Raw genomic sequence first — 18,550 nt, 5'->3', positions numbered from 1 at the left:
ACCGCCCATCGTCGCGACCCCGCTGATTGTTGCTTGTTCCGGTCGCCCTCGTCGGCGGTTGTTAGGTGGGTTCTGGGCTGGGGGATGCGCGTTTGGTCCCGCTGGCCCTGTAATCGCGTTCTCATTCAAATCTTCTTCTGGGACCGTCCTTCTAGTCATCACCATTGGACTCAATATAGAGGTACGGGATGGCTTTTTGCACGTTCCCACAGACGGCGCCAAACTGTTGATGCAATTATCTGGTTCGTCCTCCTGGATCCTTGTATGCCTGCACAGAAAAAGGACAAAGGAGACCCTGGCTAGCGCAGGGGACCCTCCGATGCCAAAGTCAGGCCTGGACTCGGGGTCTTAAAGTATTGAAAAGTCTTTTGGAGGAATTTGTTTTTCGTACCTCTCAAGGTGAGGGCCCCCCCTTCTTTTATAGCTGCTGGGGCATTTAATCGTACGAGGATTCTCTTCCTGGTATTGTGCGCGAGATCTTCTCCTGGGATCACGGAATCTTCTCCTGGGATCACGGAAACAGGATCGTGCCCGTCTCATGCCTTCATCCGATCCCGTGAGCTTCGGGATCGGGAATCTTATCCCAAGACATCCGGAGTGCGGCTTCATCTTGTGACGGTCGATCCGATAAAGAGGTCCGCCCGAAGCATGCCCGAGACACTGACGACCCTACCGACCCGTCGGGGCCGACTCAACCTTTGCCTCGGTCTAGCGAATAACTCCTCGGATTTGACACATCCTTTGGTGGCTCGAGGCATTTAGTCCGAGTCTGCGGACTTGTATGTTTTGTCCCCAACATTACCTATTTATATCATGATAAAAGGGTCATTGGCATATAAGAAAATGAACAACTAGTCATAAGTGGTTTCAGCATGCCTTGGATTTACAGTATGGACGAACTTTGCGGAAATCCCAACGGGCCTTCTATTTTACACAATGAATTCGAGTATACATGAGCTTCCTCGGTAGAGCAGACACTCCTGCCCCCCCTCTCTCTCTCTCTCTCTCTCTCTCTCTCTGATCCACGTTAGTTCCGCTTACTCCGCCCACCTCCCAGTCTCTCTGGCATCGTCTCTTTTACGTAAGACTAAAATCCAAACGGCAACAACACGCTCTCTCTCTCTCTCTCTCTCTCTCTCTCTCTCTCTCTCTCTCTCCACCTGTAGACCGTTTGAAAATTCCTTGTACACTCGTCTCTTTATTCTCATCTCCTTCTCTTCCTTTGTTCTACAAAAACAGCCCCCTCCCCCAGAAAAAAAAAAAACCCAGAAAATTTCAATGGCAATTCTCGGAAATCTCGCCACCTTCTTCCTCTTCTCAACCATCTTCATCTCAGTCTCCGGTCGATTCGTCGTCGAGAAGAGCAGCATCTCCGTTCTGTCACCTGCAAGTCTGCGCTCCAAGCATGACAGCGCAATCGCCAACTTCGGAATTCCCGACTACGGTGGGACTATGATGGGAACCGTCGTTTACCCAGGGAAGGAATCTTCCGGATGCAAGCCCTTCGATTCTTCCTTCAACTCCCCATCTTCGCGGCCTCTCTTTCTTCTTCTCGATCGAGGAGGTGCGGATGTAATTCCTCTGTTTCATTGTCTTCTTTCTTTTTCTTCTTTCCATGGAAATCTTCGAATTTGAATGGTGATAGTTTCACGTTCGAATGGCATTTTCGTGGAAGTTTTTGAATTTCCCGTGGAGAATATGTAGTTTCGACTGATCGGTGGTCGTTTACTCTGTGAAGAAATGCCAGTTTCTTCCTTTCATCTTCTTCTTCTTCTTTTCTTTTCTGAATTTTGCATGACAAATAAGGAGTTTGGAGTATTGGGTACCTGTGATATTGTGAAAATTTTGTCGATTTTCGCATCTGATGGCATATTTTCCGAGCAGTTTCTTATATTTTCATGATGAATGAGCGATTTGGAAAATTGGGTATTTGATAATTTCCGAAAAAAAAAAAAGACGAAGATTTTCAGATTGTGATCCCAATTCTCTGTTTTTTTTAAAAAATAAAAAATAAAAAATAAAAGTTTTGAATTCATCTAAGATGAATAGGCAGTTTTGACTAATTGGTGCAATTAATAAATAGTGAATTTTTGCATGGGAAAGGAGGACTTTTGTGAAAGCTTTTTAAAATTTGGTGTGGAATAAGAGATTTGGAGAAATGGATAGTTGATAATTTTGTAAGAAAATAGTGAAATTTTCAAATGTGATTCAGTCTTCTTTGAAAGTTTCTGAATTTATCATGGCAGATGCACAATCTGGATCAACCGGGTGCTTAATAAATTTCTGAATTTTGCATGCGACAAACGGCCTTTCCTGGAAGTTACTGAATTTGGACGACGAGAAGGCAGTTTGCAGTGACGGGTGGTAGTTGATGATCTTGTGAAAAGGACTTATGCATGTGATCGAGTCCGGTTTTTTAATTTTTCAGACTCAATTCATGGTTTTGAATCATGGGTTATCCTTTTTGTTGAAGGATTTGTGAATTTATATAATGGGCAGAATCTTTTTGTAAAATTTCTGGATGTCGCACAACCGATTTGGTTGATGCATGGCAGTTGATTTTCTGAGCACTTTGTTTTGGACATTAGGCAGTCTTCGAAAGCAGGTTTTGATATCGGTTTTAGATCGTTAGATATCTTTAACTTTAATTACTATGTTTTCTTTTTCTTTTTGCTACGGTAAAATGCCCAAATTCTGCATTACAACAACACGATGTCCGGTAATAGGTGGCTGTTAGATGTATAAACAGTTTGTGAAATTTATATTTCATACAGACAGTAATAAGAAATTCTGAAATAGGCAGTCTTCAGTAATGGGTAGTTATTATCTTTCGGTTTCACTTAGATTCATAGATTGTTAGATTCCTTTTACATATTTTCCTCTTTTTAATGCAATCTCATGTTTCAACTAAAAGAATTCTCTTCCATATGATGAATAGACCCTTTTTTTTTTTATTGTCTTTTTGAATGATCTGAATCATAATGCTATTCTTATTTTCTTTTTAGACCCCTCTCAGAACAATTTGTTGCCATGTCGGTAATAGTAATTTTCTATTTTATTTTATTTTCTTTATTTATTATTTTTTTTTTTTTGGGGGGGGCGGCAGTAAAGAGTAAATTGTTTTGATTCATCTCTTGAGCTATCTCCTTTGTTATTGGATTGGGGGTAAACTAGGGAATGCAAGGGAAAGTGAAATTGTGACATAAGAGGATGTAAATTGACATTGGCGCCAGTGGAAGGAGACCCCTTGCACCTGTTTGTTTGGTTAGAGAAACTGTGAACAAAAGTGCTTTCCCTTTGCATTTTCCATTGTTTGGGTTTCAATTTTCAAAGGAAAACTTCTTTTCATTCAAATTTTCCCATTCAAAACATCATATCAGAAGGAACCTCCTTTCCCACCATTTGACTTTTTGGAAGAAAAATTTTACTCCCTTGCTGAGGAAAGCACATCGATTTCCTCCCATTCTTATGTATCCAAACAGAGGAAATGTCAAATCAAATTGAAATTGTTTGCTTCCTCTAATTTACTTCCAATCCAAACATGAGGTTGAACATCTGCAACAACTGGTAAATTTGGGATCTAATAAAGCCTCTTCAAGCTTTTATTGCGAGTTGTTATTATCTCTAGTTTTCTTTTATGTCTTTAGGATTCTATGTTTGATTCTATAGGTTGCTCCTAAGTTCCCTTTTTTATTCCAGGGATAGGAAAAGATATAACCTTAACCGTAAAGCCAACAACCATCTGTAATTTGTAGTTGTAATCTCCTTTTCTTTTCTTTGTCTGCAAATTTCTAAATCATCCAAAATAAATAAATAATACAAAACCATCTTCGTAAATGAATATTTATTGATTTTTTTTTTCTTTGCTCTAGAGTGCTACTTTGCTTTGAAGGCATGGAACGGCCAACAGGCTGGAGTGGCAGCAGTTCTAATTGCAGATAATGTTGACGAGCCTCTCATAACCATGGATACTCCTGAGGGGAGCAGCGATGCAGATGGTTACATTGAGAAAATCAGAATTCCATCAGCTTTGATCACTCGTTCCTTTGGTGATGCGCTGAAGAAAGCACGGCAAAATGATGAAGAGGTTGTGATAAAACTAGACTGGACTGAGTCGATGCCTCACCCTGATGAGAGGGTTGAGTATGAGCTCTGGACCAACAGCAATGACGAGTGTGGGATCCGGTGCGATGAACAGATGGATTTCGTGAGGAACTTCAGGGGCCATGCTCAAATACTTGAGAAGGGCAATTATACACAATTCACCCCACATTATATAACTTGGTATTGCCCCCAGGCATTTATCCTTAGCAGGCAGTGCAAATCTCAGTGTATAAATCATGGCAGGTATTGTGCACCTGATCCGGAGCAAGATTTTGGTGAGGGCTATGATGGGAAGGATGTGGTTGTTGAGAATTTGAGGCAGCTATGCGTGCATAGAGTTGCTAATGAGAGCAATCGGTCATGGGTTTGGTGGGATTTTGTGACGGATTTTCACATCAGATGCTCCATGAAGGACAAGAGATATAGCAAGGAATGTGCTGAAGATGTAATGAAAGCGCTTGGTGAGTGATGGTAGAGAACGTTGGATTAGGATATCTCTCCTTTTTTCTACTTTTTTTGGTTCGGCTTTTTCTCTAAGAGTTCTAAGATCTTTATCTTATTGTTTTAATCTGAGATGTCAGATCTGCCGCTCGATAAGATCAAAAAATGCATGGGTGATCCTGATGCTGATGTGGAGAACCAGGTGTTGAAGGCTGAGCAGGAACTCCAGGTCTTTGCTTCTTCTTTCTTTTTCTGAGTTCTCAAATGAATTCAAGGTTTGCTAATTCTACATGCCACCACACTTACAAATATGACATGCGTGTCACATACAAACCAGGCCCTACAACCCAGATGCCCTAACCGTAAATCAAGAAGGTCATGTACATTATTCTGTACACATTAGGCCCATCTGATGATTGGACCATTTTTCTGTACACAGTGAGGACCATCCGATGCACAGTTGGATATGACATGCCATACTGGCACCTGTGGCACCATGTAGATGTCTGTGGAGGGCCCACAAGTAGAATTACCTAACCTCCTGAACTTAGGCCTCTGAGGGCCATCTAACACCTCGCTTCTTACCTTTGCAAAAGATTCTTCATAAGTCAATATAAGGAGTACTCCAGACCTCGAGGTCTTAGAGTTCATTGGACCACCTTTTACACGCACACCCCCCCCCCCCCCCACACACACACACCCTTTTTTAAAACATTTTTTTCATTTATCTCCTAACATGAACTTGGGCCCACTGTTTTGAATTATAGGTTGGTCGAGGTTCTCGTGGTGATGTGACCATCTTGCCGACTCTGGTTGTCAATGATGTCCAGTATCGAGGTTTGTTATGCAATGCTTGTACTAATCTCTTGTTAGAATTTGATTTGTGGTGTGATGGTTAACTGAGCTCTATTGTATTTTCTACCTGTACCTTTTCCTATAATCATCTTCATCATCATTATTATTACAAAAAGAATCTTTTCAGCTATCTCATGACACCTTCATAACATTGTTTTCAATGTTCAAGAACTTTGCATGCAGATCCATGGCCTATTTATTCATTTTGATAGGGACCCAACTTTCATCCTTGATTCTCTCCCTCTCTTTCACTTTCCCTGAAACTGTAGATCGATACCTTCTTCATATATCTATCTCCTTTTTTGTTACTAGTAAGGTCTCTAATTTATTTCATTTCACCAGTTTTTCCTTTTGAAACCACACTTCGCAAGTTTCTTTCTATGATTGTATCTTATATTTCTGTCATTACTATTACAAATTTCCATCAACCTTTTCAAGCTGGCTGCTTTTCATAACAACTCAGCTGAGTAGACTCCCCTAAGCCTCTAGGCAGTATTTAATTCGACGGTGAATTTTTTAATATTGGTTGTTTACCCTTCTAAGGAAAGATGCCAGAAGCACTTTCGAGATTGTATAAGTTCTTGTTTTGCTTGTTTTGAAGGGAAATTGGAGAGAACTGCAGTGCTGAAGGCTATATGTGCAGGATTTAAAGAGTCCACAGAACCTCGGATTTGTTTGAGTGGAGGTTAAACACATGCCTACGGCTTTCTAGTCGAGATTGGTTTCCAGAAATTCCTTCTGGGGTCTAGGCATTGAATTTTTATTGGATTTTTCCTGTTGTGTTTACAGATCTTGAGACTAACGAGTGCCTTGAAAGGAACGGCGGCTGTTGGCAGAACATGAAATTGAATGTTACTGCTTGCAAGGTATTGTGAATGAGATTATGTTAAATGCATCTTGTGAATGATACATGTTAAGATAGTTTTCCTGTGGTAAAAATGTTTGACCATTGTATAGAGGTGGGTTTCTGAGTGAAGGATGTCTTATTTCTTACTTCTCACTGATCTTTGGATTACGTCTGTTTGTTTAGGACACTTTCAGGGGTAGATTATGTCAATGCCCTGTAGTGGACGGTGTTCAGTATCATGGTGATGGTTATGTATCTTGTCAAGGTCCGTACGCCTTGCACCTTGTTTCATTTCCCTTCAATATTTAAGTCTTGATGCTTATAACGAGGACTGATCACCTACAACTGTCTCTACTCTACAACCCATTTTCATGAATTCAAAATTTTGGTTTTCCCAAGGGAAAAATGTTTGTGAAAGGGGTGTAGCTTAAGTTAACCTTCAACAGGTTGCAGGTGATCAATTCTGTATAAAGAGACGACCCATTGGGGAGCATGTTGGATTGTACACGTTTGATTCTCATATCTAGTGTCATTTATGTGAAAACAGCTTATCTTTGCTCTTGCTAGTATATATGAATGAATATATCTTATGGATATGAAGTGTGTACGGTATTGTCAGAACATGTTTACTTCTCCATAATCTTATATCTACGATGAAATGAGAACTAAAAGACCAAAATTTGCATGAAGATTTGTGTGTGAGCATGATTCATGTCATTATTGATCTGTAAGGAATCATTTTTTGTGCATTTGTGATATCAAATATCTGATGTAAATATTAGAACCTAGGCAATCTTGGAACAATCGCTATTATTAGGGCGTGTTCATATTGAGAGTAAACTAAGGAAAGCAAACCATTCTCCTTTGATGTGACATTTGCTCTATTTGAGAAACATAAAAAGAGAAGGAAATTGATTTCCTTTTCTTAGAAAGGGAGTTAAACCTTTCTTTCAAAAAGACATTTGATGAGAAAAGAGGTCTCCCTCTAATGTGACCTTTTAAATGGAAAATTTGGATGGAAGAGGTTTTCCTCTGAAAATTGCAAACCAAACACTGAAAATGCAAGGGAAAGCATTGTCCATGACTTCTTCTGTAGCAAAACAAAAATTGCAAAGGGCTTCCTTTCCCTTGTTTACCTCCAATCCAAACACACTAAATATTATAGGAGGTGTCTGGCTGATTGAAGGTGGCAAGGTGGCTATAAGACCAAAGATAGGAATAGAAGAGGTGATACAAAAAGAAGAAGAGAAAAGAGAACCTTTTGAAATGGGAGGCAGAGGAAAAACAGAGGATAAGCAAAAAATAATAGACATATTTCTTGATGACAACAATGAAGAGAATACTTGCAATTTATAAACCTTTAAGGCCATTTTTGCGAAGAGTTTACAAGACCTAGGAGGTTTCTGGATATCTAAGACACTATTTACGAGAATGTCACTCCAGTATATTTTCAAGAATTTTATGATATATTTACAACAATTCCCCAACGTTATTGCATCATTTCAAAAGCATATGAAGCTGAAAAATTCACAAATTAAAATCTATTCGTAGAAATGTATCATGAGATCCCAAGCAACAACTGATGATCGAAATCATGTTTCGTGAGCAGGCAAGCCTCTTTTCCAAAGTGAATCAGGATGTGACATACATGCACAGATGTGATCAATTTTGGAAGGCTAATCCAAATATTTCTTAAATTGTTGAATTTTTTTTCTTTGGATTTCATATCCCGTAGTAACATGAAAGTATCAATAAGTATCACTTCATCTCAATGCCATAATGTGTTCTATGGTTGGAAAAAACCGAAGCCCACCGGTCCAAGGAGTCGTGAAGCTCTTTCTCCACTCATGAGTCTGACTATCACGGTATACAGTATGAAAAAGTTATGTCCCTTGTTAATGAAATAGTTGCCTAAATTAGATTTCTCTTAGGACCCATTTGGATGCACCTTCAAAAGGGGCGTTTGAGACCTAAATGCCTTTTTTCATCCAAACCCTTTCCATGTTGTGCATTTGGATGCATTTTCACAAACCCTGTTTGATTCCCCACTCGTTGAAATAGGTGCTAAAGTTTCCACTCTCCGAAAAACTAATTGGATTGCTTAATGGAAAATTGACCAACAAAGTCAGTACACACTTGCTTTTGTGAAATACCCTTTTACAGATGTTGCATCCATATGGGCCCTTATTCAAGTTAATGAAAAAAAAAACATTTAGAAATAATAATAGTTTGTGGAGGAACATGGTTATATGGAGCTAGGACTTCTCTATTTAGCCTCATTAGGTTGAAGAGATGGCAGTTTTTAATAAACTGCTTTAGCTGTGAGGGGTATTAGAGCATATAAATGGCAATCACTTTAGATTCGATCTAATTTTTTATTCTTTGATTTTAATGGTGCTTGATCAAGGGGCGAAATTTTTTTCCATGTTATGTGGAATGTTGGAATGTTCTTGTGGAAATTTCAGTCATGTATTACAGTTTGGTGTAATTTTTATATTGAAAAATGACAAAAATTATGGCCAGAAAATTATAGAAACTTAACCCCCATGAATTTAGCGAGTAAACTTCAATTAGCGTTAAAAAAGTTAAGCTGGAAGAGCCATATTTCCAGGTTTTACGTACTTAGTTCTTCTGCTATGCGGAACAAGAGTTCATTAGCGAAGTGTCCCTCTAAAATGGAAATATCTAAGGTTGATTGAGCAATTTTCTTGGAAGCAACGGTCTACAGAGCAACCCACATTTTGGTGATCCAAATTTTCCATATGGTGGGCCCCATGGTGGATGGAAGATACCCTGAAACTCTCCCCCATCAAATGATCTTAATTGTTCTAAATGTGGAGTATTGGTTGTACCTGTCCATTTTCATTAGATGGATAGGATTATATGATAGAGGAGATAGGGGTCATGTCCCATCATATGATTGGACCCAACATATCAAAGTTTTTACACTTCCAACCATTGCTGGTCAAAAAACATTTGTATTCTTTAGACCGAGCATCATATAGTACATCTCTAGATGGAAGAACCATTATCTGACAATTCCCATCTACATAACTGACTTTCAACATGACTTAGAATGGGATTTGGAAATCTAGACATTCCTACTGATGCCCACACAGAAGATGAAGATGCAAAGTTCTATTTTCCGCTATTGTCAAGTTTGGAATTGTCTTTTGAGCTCTACATGCTACAATTCGAATGCCCTTGATAAAGGCATTACCCATTGAACTTAACTTTTTTTCCCCTTGGCAGCTGTGGGGCCCGCAAGGTGCATTATGGACAATGGAGGTTGCTGGTCGGAAACTAGAAAAGAACAATCTTTCTCAGCTTGCTCAGTTCTGTGATGTTATCCCTCATCCTATTGCATGTATTCTTCAGTTATCCTTCATTGCTGCATGTTCTTTCACACACGTCTTACTTAGTTTGTTCATGACATGAAAAGGAATCTGAGTTAAGAGGATGTCACTGCCCATCCGGATTTCGTGGTGATGGCTATAAATGTGAAGGTACCGCTGCCTGAATTCATTTAGTTCTTAATGGATACTTTCCAGCTCATCATCTAATGAGTAATGGTCACATACAATATTCTATCTGAGCTTTCCCATACAACACTTTGTTTCCTCAAAATCTGAGCTGTGTAAAAGGTGAAAAAGATCACCTGGGCAGAAAACCAGGATGGTCCATTAATCTGGTGAACTACAGAATAAGAAGCAATGGACAGACAATGGTCTGACTCAAGGTATGTGTGTGGCATCCTGGTATGGTCCACTATTTTCACGGCTCCAATATTCCACCAAAATGACACATTAGAAGAAAATAATAGCATTGTATGTAAAGGTTAACATACAAGGCTGTATGTGAACATTTTATTTTTTCTAATATTTGATATCTATCATATATCTCCTGAACTTCTATTTTTTACCATCAACCATGACATCTTTCATTATGTTGTTTATCAGATATTGATGAATGCAAGGAAGGGGTTGCCTGTAACTGCGATGGCTGCACTTGCAAGAATACCTGGGGTGGATACGAGTGCAAGTGCAAGGGAGACCTTCTATACATGAGGGATCAAGATACCTGCATTGGTAAGGATATGTGTTAACATAGGGCAATTGTGTTGCTTGAGTGAATTCAATGCGGTGAGTATTTTACTTAGTCTAAGTGGGCTCGTAATCAAAGTCACAAAGGCTGTAAGGCCGAAGAGAAAGTCCAATCAAAAGATAGGCCGGGGGATTATTATTTTTGAGAATTTTGGGAAGTCTTAGTTACAGGGATGAAAATTAAGGGTTTCTTTAATATTTATTTTAAATTGAATTTTTTTTGGGTGAGTTTGTAAATAGTCATAGTTTGTTTAGGATTGTGTAGAGTCTGGTGTTCCGATCAGAAAAGAGTCGGTTAATCAGTTTATTTTAACAGGATTTAGAATGTTTCTTTCAGTTGAAAACTAATAACATTTAAACTCTATATTGGGATGGAGTAGGTTTTATGAAGTTTTAGTTCAATAGGAAGTTGAATTGGGAATTGGTAGCATTTAAGAATGAAATAGGTTTTAGATTGTTAATTTAATAGATAAACAAATATATTCTTAAGAAGAGAAAGTGTTACAAATTACAACCAATGTTGTGAAAACTAGACTGAACTAGTGCCCACCCAGGTTCAACCTGAACCAGACACCTAAGGGTCAACACCAGTCAAAACCATCCAAAACCAACTTAAACCAATCCAAACAGCTGGTTCAACCGTCTCCCCTTCCTTTTTTCTAAAACCAACCAATTATATATATATATATATATATATATATATATATATATATATATATATATATATATATATATTCTTTTTCTTTCAAAGTTAGCAATTTAGTGGAAATTTTGTTGTATTTGTGTATATTACTAAATAGTTTTTTTAAAAAATTATATATCATTTTTACAAAATGTTTGTTTCGCTCTCTTTTTTTCTACTTACCCAACATTTCCCTTTGTGTTGTTATTTTTATAAATATTTTCATTTATTTTTGTATTTTATATATTTTCTAGTCAATTGGTTAGGCCAACCAGACTAGCAGTTCGACCACAAGAAAACCAAATAAGAATTTTTCCTGTTTGATGGTCAGTTCGGCTTTTGCAACATTGTCGTAACAACCCATTAAGGCAATGGATATGCATTTCCTATGCCAAACTAAATTTTGCTTACTCCATCTTTAGCAAGAGTATCCACCAAGGCATTAGCCAGTCTTGGGATAAGGCTGAGACGACATGATTGGCGGAGAGTAAGGTCCTAATCTCATTATGTAAGAATCTAGGCTTCCAAGGTGTGTTGAAGTTTTGGAAACCCATGCCATGGTGTTACAGGAATCTCCTTCTAGAATAAGAGGGCAATTGAAAGTTTTGGAAAATCCCCATCTTCATTGCATCGAACTCAGCCTGGTCTGAATCCACACCTCCACCATGACCAAGAATGCCAATCTAACTTTTCCCGGTATCATACCACACCATGCCCTCAACTCCAATGTACCAGGGTTTTCGCATAGAGCCAACATTAGTGTTCAAGTTCCACCATCCACTCCGATGTGAACACCACCAATCCTTTTTCCTTGGGTGGTGATGGTTCTCCCAAATGAAGAAGCCCCAACTTCTATCAAGATATGACAATAAAACACCTTCAAAATCATTTGTAGCGAGTCCACGATTCATAAAGAAGATCCTACTCTCCTCCATCTGTATAAGAGATGAGTTCCAACAAGAATTCCTACAATTGCATTCCTTGCAAATTCTCCACACAATGGCAATCAGAAGCATTCTCCACAAATCTCTCTTGGGTAGAAAAGTGTCACTTGGCTGCCATTTAAGGAGGTCCTCCACCTAATTAGGAAAAACCCACTTTAAAGAGTGCATCAACTCTCCCACACTGAATTGGAATGAATGAACATGTGATTCACTAACTCCACCTTCTCACACATAAAACAAATATTTGTTAAGGGCTATATTCATTTCTAAAGATTATCCAACATTAGAATTGTTTTCAACGATTTTGTCCAACAAAAAGCTTGAATGAGAATTGGTAGAATTGTTTGGGTAGTTATAGATTTAGAGAGTTGTACTTTGATGTGATTAGTTTGGTAACCACCAGATCTTGGTCTTTAAATATTTTCTCCATTTTCGTACTTCTACACATCTGTTTCTATGCATTAGGTGCCGTGTGGAAAAAATTTGCAGACAGAAATTGCACACTATTCTTAGGAAACCCACTTTAAATTTGAAACAGCAATTTGTTTGGCATGGAGAAAGGCCATCCAACCAGCTCCAAATGGCAACTTTTATTATTTCAAATGGAAGAAACATGCACAATGGTCATTGCACTCGATGCAAATATAGCAACTTCCAAAAGCAACCTACTTATGGTTTAGTGGTAGACTCACAGGAGTTTCAATGCTAAGGTCATGGATTCGAGTACCCATTGTGGTGTGTGTGGGTGTGAGGGTGTGCGCGTAAAATAAATAAATAAATAAACCTTCCAACAGCAACCTGAGTATCACATTCTTATGTTTCGATGTTCTTGCGGCCAGATAGGTTTAAGGAGCAAGTACTTCTTAATGATGGACTAGATGAAAGAGGGGTTTATGTTTATGCTTTCAACTTTACTTTTGCGGTGTAAACCTGGTGCTTGAGGTCCTGAAGAAGAACTGGGAGACTAGGAAATCATGAGGGATGTGTGCTTACTAGGGGTGCAATTGGAGAGGTTGGGTCGGGTTGAGAGTCAACCTAAGCCTGACCGAACCTCAAGAGGACACGACCCGTAACCCGACCTGACCTGGATTCCAGCCCGAATTCATCTATATTCAACCCTAAACTGACCCAACCCGACGTGAGCAATCCCAAATACATGTGATTATCCCCATCCCAACCTGAACCCGACCTGATTTCAAATCAGGTTGGAGTTTTCCAACCCTGACCCGATCTGAGGACCCTGACAACCCGACCCAAACTTGGGTTGGGTCAATCAGGTTTGGGTTGACCTGAACCAAGCTGCAGCCATAGTGATTATGCGCTATTCTATCAAGCTGACCATGATCTGTTATGGATGTGGAGTGATAAGGTTTATATTCCATTTGTTTGATCCTTGTCTGTTTATCATGCAGGGAGGAACTCATCAAGATTTGGGTGGTTCCTGACACTCTTAGTCCTATCCGGTGTGGTCGGTGCTGGTATGGCTGGTTATATCTTTTACAAATACAGGCTCCGGGTAAGTCTTCCAAACTAAAAGGGATCGTGTGCATTCTCAACCGCATCTCTTTATGTAGCCATGGTCTGCTCCATTCTTTGTGCTGTATGATGATATCTTCTCCTCTCTTTATTTGTGCAGTCGTACATGGACTCAGAGATCATGGCTATCATGTCTCAGTACATGCCACTCGACAACCAGCAGAACGAGGCACAACCTCTACGAACAGGTTCGGTGTAAGGAGGTATTATTCTTTTCCTTCATGAGCCGTGGCCTCTCTATCTTTTATACTTGTGACTTTTCCTTTGGAAACTTTTCATTTCTTTACGTTTATTTATTTAATATCCTTTCATTGTTTTATTGGTTTTCTTATGTGGGAAGAGCTGAAGCAGTTACTTGTCGTAGTTAGAGAAGCTCTCTTGAATGAGATGCATGGTGCTGCTGAGTGTGAAGTTTGAGATTCATTCAACAACTTTTTCCTGCACCTGAAAGGCTCAACTCTCCCCTTTGAACTTCACAACCTAAGAGAAATACACTGCAATTTCTCCCACATATGCCGAAAATGTCATCTCTTTTTGGTCATGTACATGGAAATAAATGTTATGTAAATTTAGGTGGAAAATAATACAGTATCATATCAGTCAATTACAAATAATCAAAAGATAGAAAATGCAGCTTGTTTCATGTGTTGTGGAATAAAGAAGCAAGTTGCAGAGACTTGGGTTGTTAGCCCTCTTGATTTCAAAAAATTCAATGGAGAGGCTGAAGAAATTCTAAGAATTTTGGTTTTGAAATGAAAAACTCTCGGTCAGGTAGATTGAGGTACTGTCCTTTTCGATGATTCGGTCTACACAACTTTAAAGCCTCGTTAGGAAGCCGAATTCAACATGGAATCTTGACCCTCATTACAACACCAAGATACAATACAGGTATGTATGTTCTTTGGAAATTGTTTTTAGGGAAATGAGACGCGTCTTTCTATAAGAAAAGTCTTAGTTTTGTGTTGAAATTCAAAGAGTCTATCCTTATAATTGAGACCTGTTCTTCCCGTAATCCTTCCTAAATTCCTAGGCCATAACATCAACAACCCAATTGCACTTTTCTTTTCTTTTTTGAATTTTGAATACAAACCAAATCTTTCTGCAATTTAGCATTGACTAAAATCAATCACATTCTTCATAGATGTTGACCCAAATGAAGCCTTTGATAATGCTGGAGATGCGAAAAGGAATTTGGAGAATTTTCCCATGGGTTTTTCTCTCTATTGCTTTACCCCAAATATCTTTTAAATAGAGGAATACAAGGGAACAGCTATACATGGAAGATAATAAAAATCAGACTACATGAAAAGTGATAAAGATTACGCCTAATCAGTAATAGCTATACATGAAAAGAATCCATATATATAGATATCAGCCCTTACTTATTAAAGTGTGAGATTAACACCTAGAGCTTACAGGCCTCCAAAGCCCTGTCTAGGCTCATCCCCATGCTAGTTACTGAATCCTTCAATTGAGGTTCCCTGAGATCCCTGAGGATATTGGTCTAGAAAACCTCCAATACTGTAATAACCTAACCAAAGTACTAAAAGCTCTAGGACTGATGGAATGCATCAAGCTAGGCTCTTAAACAACGGAGGATAGCAACACCACCAAGCTCAGCAACTCACATCCATCACTGCAGCCCAGTTTATGAAGAAACTCACTTTGGCACTTGTCCAAGTAATCGTTTTCATTCGGAGATGGCATGGAAGCTTTTCTTTGGCATAGGTTATATCTTTGACGGTGGGTGACACTCCAATAAGGACTTTAACAAATATAGAAGGAAGTGATTTGTTCCAATCATTCGTGGATGTGCAAGTGAATTGAATTGTAGACATCAGTTTAATCAGGACGAACGAAGAAAATTGCAATTTTGTTTCCTAATATTCATAATAATTGTGTTTCTTTGAGGTCCAAATTTGAGGTAATAAAATTGCAATTTGGAGCATAGCGCAATATCTGGTGGTGTCGGGTCCACTTGAAGACTCGACTCACTACACAATTTCAACCATTTGATCATTTAGTTCTCTTCCTCTGAAGATGAATAATCTCCTTCGACCCTCGTTTTATGGTCCATTGATAGGATCTTCCAATCTTGAAAATATTTTGGACATCACCCATTACAGTAAGGCCCATCATATTAACAGTTTTGATCATTACAACATGACCCAGATGGGCTACAATCCGGATATAATTTGTAACCTGGTCTCAAATCTAATTGCTAAAGTTCCAATATAAAAACCCAATTGCTACAATCCTGATATAATTCTTGAGCTATTGGCCCTTTGGAAGTATTAAAAATAAAAATAATAATAATAATAATAAAATCCTGCTCATCTTCCCAAAAATAAAAATAAAGATCCAATTGCTACATTCCCAACATAAAAAATAGCAGATTGCAACACCCTAAACCCTAAGCTCCATGTGAGTGGAATGTGCATGAGATCCACCCCGTCTATTAGGTGCACTACCTCATGTTTACCCTAGATCCATAGTTTCAGGATGATCCAAAGCTCAGGTGGGCCACACCATAGGAACAGTGTAAAGTCATCCCTAAACCTCTAAACTCATGTAGTGGGGCCCACCTGAGTCCTACAATGCCTTAATTTTGTCTGCATATACATTATACAGACAAAATGTGTAAGGTTATAATGGTGGGTACCCATCCCAGCCGTTCCTACGGTGTGGCTCACATTAGTTACATTTAAAAATCATGCTAAAAACCACTAAATTTACATGGTGTGGCCCACCTGAGGTTTAGAAAGGCCTACTTTTTGAGATGTCCCTTCACCATGGCGGGTTGTGTTAGATGAATGGATTGGATCGCATACACACGCACACCATGGTGGGCCTCACATAATCTGCAAGGTTTTAATGGTAGCACCCATCCCAGCTCTTCCCTGTGTTGTGGCTGTTAACTTAGTTTTACATCAGAAGTGGAGTGGAGTTGAAATATAGTTTGTGAAGTTGAAATGTGGCTTATATGGTTGCGGATTAGGTGAGACCTGGGATCCACCGAGGTGGGTGGGAACCCTGACTGTGGGGCTCATAGTGATGTATGTGCCTTAAATCCACACCATCCAACCATTTTCAAAGCTCATTTTGGGGCATGATCCCAAAAATGAAGCATGTCCAAATCTTAAGTAGACCACACCATAGGAAACAGCTGTGATAAAATCCTCACCATTAAAAAATTCATAGATTCCATTCGGAATGTTTATTTGTCATTCCTGTAGATAAGGTTACTAAGACCTATGTGAAGAGATCACACAAATATCATCTTGATTCAAAGCCTTGTGACGCATAGGAAGTTTTTAATGGTCTATTACTAATGTTTCTTGTACTATGGTTCATTTAAGATTTGGATCAAGCCTTAAAATGAGTTTTCAATACAGATGGACAGCATAAATGAAGTCACATACCTCAAGGTGGGCCCAACAGTCAAGAATCCCGCGCGCCTAAGTGGATTTGGGGTCTATCCGAGCAGCGCCAAGATCTTTCCTCTATAGCTGTTACTTAAGAGCCTGTTTGATTTTCCAAATCCCAGGTAAATCCCCAGTGAAATGGTAATGTTTGATTTTCCACTTCTCCACCGCCTTTGAAAATGCAATTACATTTCACAAAACCGAGTCAAAAAGATTAGTTTAAATTTTTGGACCCCACCTTGATATATAAGATATATATGTGCTGTCCATCCATTTTAGCGTAACATCTTGGGACATGGGACAAAAAATGAGGTTGATCCAACACTCAAGTGGCCCACACTAAAGTAAATGGTGGCACTGATAAGTTTTTAACGGTAGATGTTTGATTCCCTAAATCTTGTAGTGTGGTCCAGCTGAGCTTTGTATCAGCCTCATTTTTTTGGTCAAGCCATAAATTTATCTGGCATAACAAATGGACGGTGTGGATAAGCCACATACATCAAGGTGGGCCCCAAATACATTTCCTAGTGTCTTCCTTTTTAGCTCAAAAAGTAACCGTCAAATCAAGCACAAGTAACAATGCAACAATTACCGAAAGAAATAATTATTACTCACACCTGTAGTGAGAGTATTTACGGTTGATTGAGAAAATCAAACACGCCCTAAAATTCTACAAAGAAAATAGTGGTCCATCCGCATGAAGCACCACACATAGAAAATGGCTATAAGGCTACTTGGGAACACTGTGGTGCTTTAATGACACACTTAACATGTGCACATTGTGCATAGGCCTCCATCATAATTTAACTTTTTTCTAGGTGGACCTATGTATTAGGCCTCAAAACTGATGTGGTAGATGAAAGGTCAAGCTCACTAGGATAGCTATGGAGTCTCTATCAATCACTATATTGGAATGAGATCCCATAAGAATTAGAGTGAGATAGGTGCTCCAACCACTTCAACTTCCATCTTCTTTCTTCTCTATTAGTTTTGGGCATCTAGAGTTAAGGTCAAGTACCGTGCTTTTACTGGGTAGTGCAAGTTCACTGCACGGTTGGAAGACTTTACATATCTTCAAGAAGTGTACCATAGTATGCACTTTTAAGTTATTTTTTATATTTTACTTTCTACAAATTAACAATATTTTGTCTCCATGGCTTCCAGCGCTCCAATTACCCTTATTAAGTTGGTTCAAATTGAAAGTTACCCTTTTGATAAAAAGAACTTTCATTGATGGGAACAAAAGTCAGGTTCTTGCTCAAACAATTCAAGATTATTGATGTTGATGATTGGACCTTCGTGTGCATGCATAAGGGACAGACAAAGAAGACCCTGGCTAGTGCAGGGGACCCTCCAATGCCTAAGTCGAGTAAGGAATCTAAGTTTGGTCGAGTAAGGAGTTTTGGGCTAGAAATTTTGTGTGTACCTTTTACTGTTAGAGATGCTTTTATTTATAGTTGAGGAGAGGTAGTGACATAAAAGAGATATCCCTGTTTAGTAGGGACGTGCTGTAGAGGGATTCGAATCTCAGATATGTCGTAGATATTCTCCAAGATTTCGGAGAGATTCGTGTTGTGGTAGTCTCCTGAGATCTTTGGTCGGGATCTTGGGTA

General features: G+C 39.0%; 1 protein-coding gene across 2 annotated transcripts; it reads left to right on the top strand.

Moving 5' to 3' along the window:
- The first annotated feature begins 1,045 nt into the window (after positions 1-1,045).
- LOC131221145 (vacuolar-sorting receptor 6) lies at positions 1,046-14,188 on the top strand. Of its 2 annotated transcripts, none has more exons than XM_058216295.1 (13): positions 1,046-1,564; positions 3,873-4,565; positions 4,686-4,774; positions 5,313-5,382; positions 6,002-6,085; positions 6,190-6,266; positions 6,431-6,512; positions 9,500-9,582; positions 9,690-9,753; positions 10,207-10,335; positions 13,389-13,492; positions 13,613-13,715; positions 13,877-14,188. In XM_058216295.1, exons 1-12 carry the CDS (start codon positions 1,279-1,281, stop codon positions 13,709-13,711), a joined length of 1,860 nt encoding a protein of 619 aa, XP_058072278.1. In that variant the 5' UTR covers positions 1,046-1,278; the 3' UTR covers positions 13,712-13,715; positions 13,877-14,188. The 2 variants fall into 2 exon arrangements, with proteins under 2 accessions (XP_058072278.1, XP_058072277.1); XM_058216294.1 differs by having other exon boundaries at positions 1,047-1,564; positions 13,853-14,188.
- Positions 14,189-18,550: the final 4,362 nt, after the last annotated feature.

Source organism: Magnolia sinica, chromosome 12, assembly GCF_029962835.1.
Source record: "Magnolia sinica isolate HGM2019 chromosome 12, MsV1, whole genome shotgun sequence".
In the NCBI taxonomy this organism is placed as follows: Eukaryota; Viridiplantae; Streptophyta; class Magnoliopsida; order Magnoliales; family Magnoliaceae; genus Magnolia; species Magnolia sinica.
This window is presented reverse-complemented; position numbering and strand designations above follow the sequence as displayed.

What these genes read in the sequence shown, in the direction of transcription:
- LOC131221145 (XM_058216295.1), top strand. Translation starts at nt 1,279, where the DNA reads ATGGCAATTCTCGGAAATCTCGCCACCTTCTTCCTCTTCTCAACCATC. An exon ending in CAATGATGTCCAGTATCGAG is followed by an intron (nt 5,383 to 6,001) that starts GTTTGTTATGCA and finishes CTTGTTTTGAAG; the next exon opens with GGAAATTGGAGAGAACTGCA. An exon ending in GGATCAAGATACCTGCATTG is followed by an intron (nt 10,336 to 13,388) that starts GTAAGGATATGT and finishes TTTATCATGCAG; the next exon opens with GGAGGAACTCATCAAGATTT.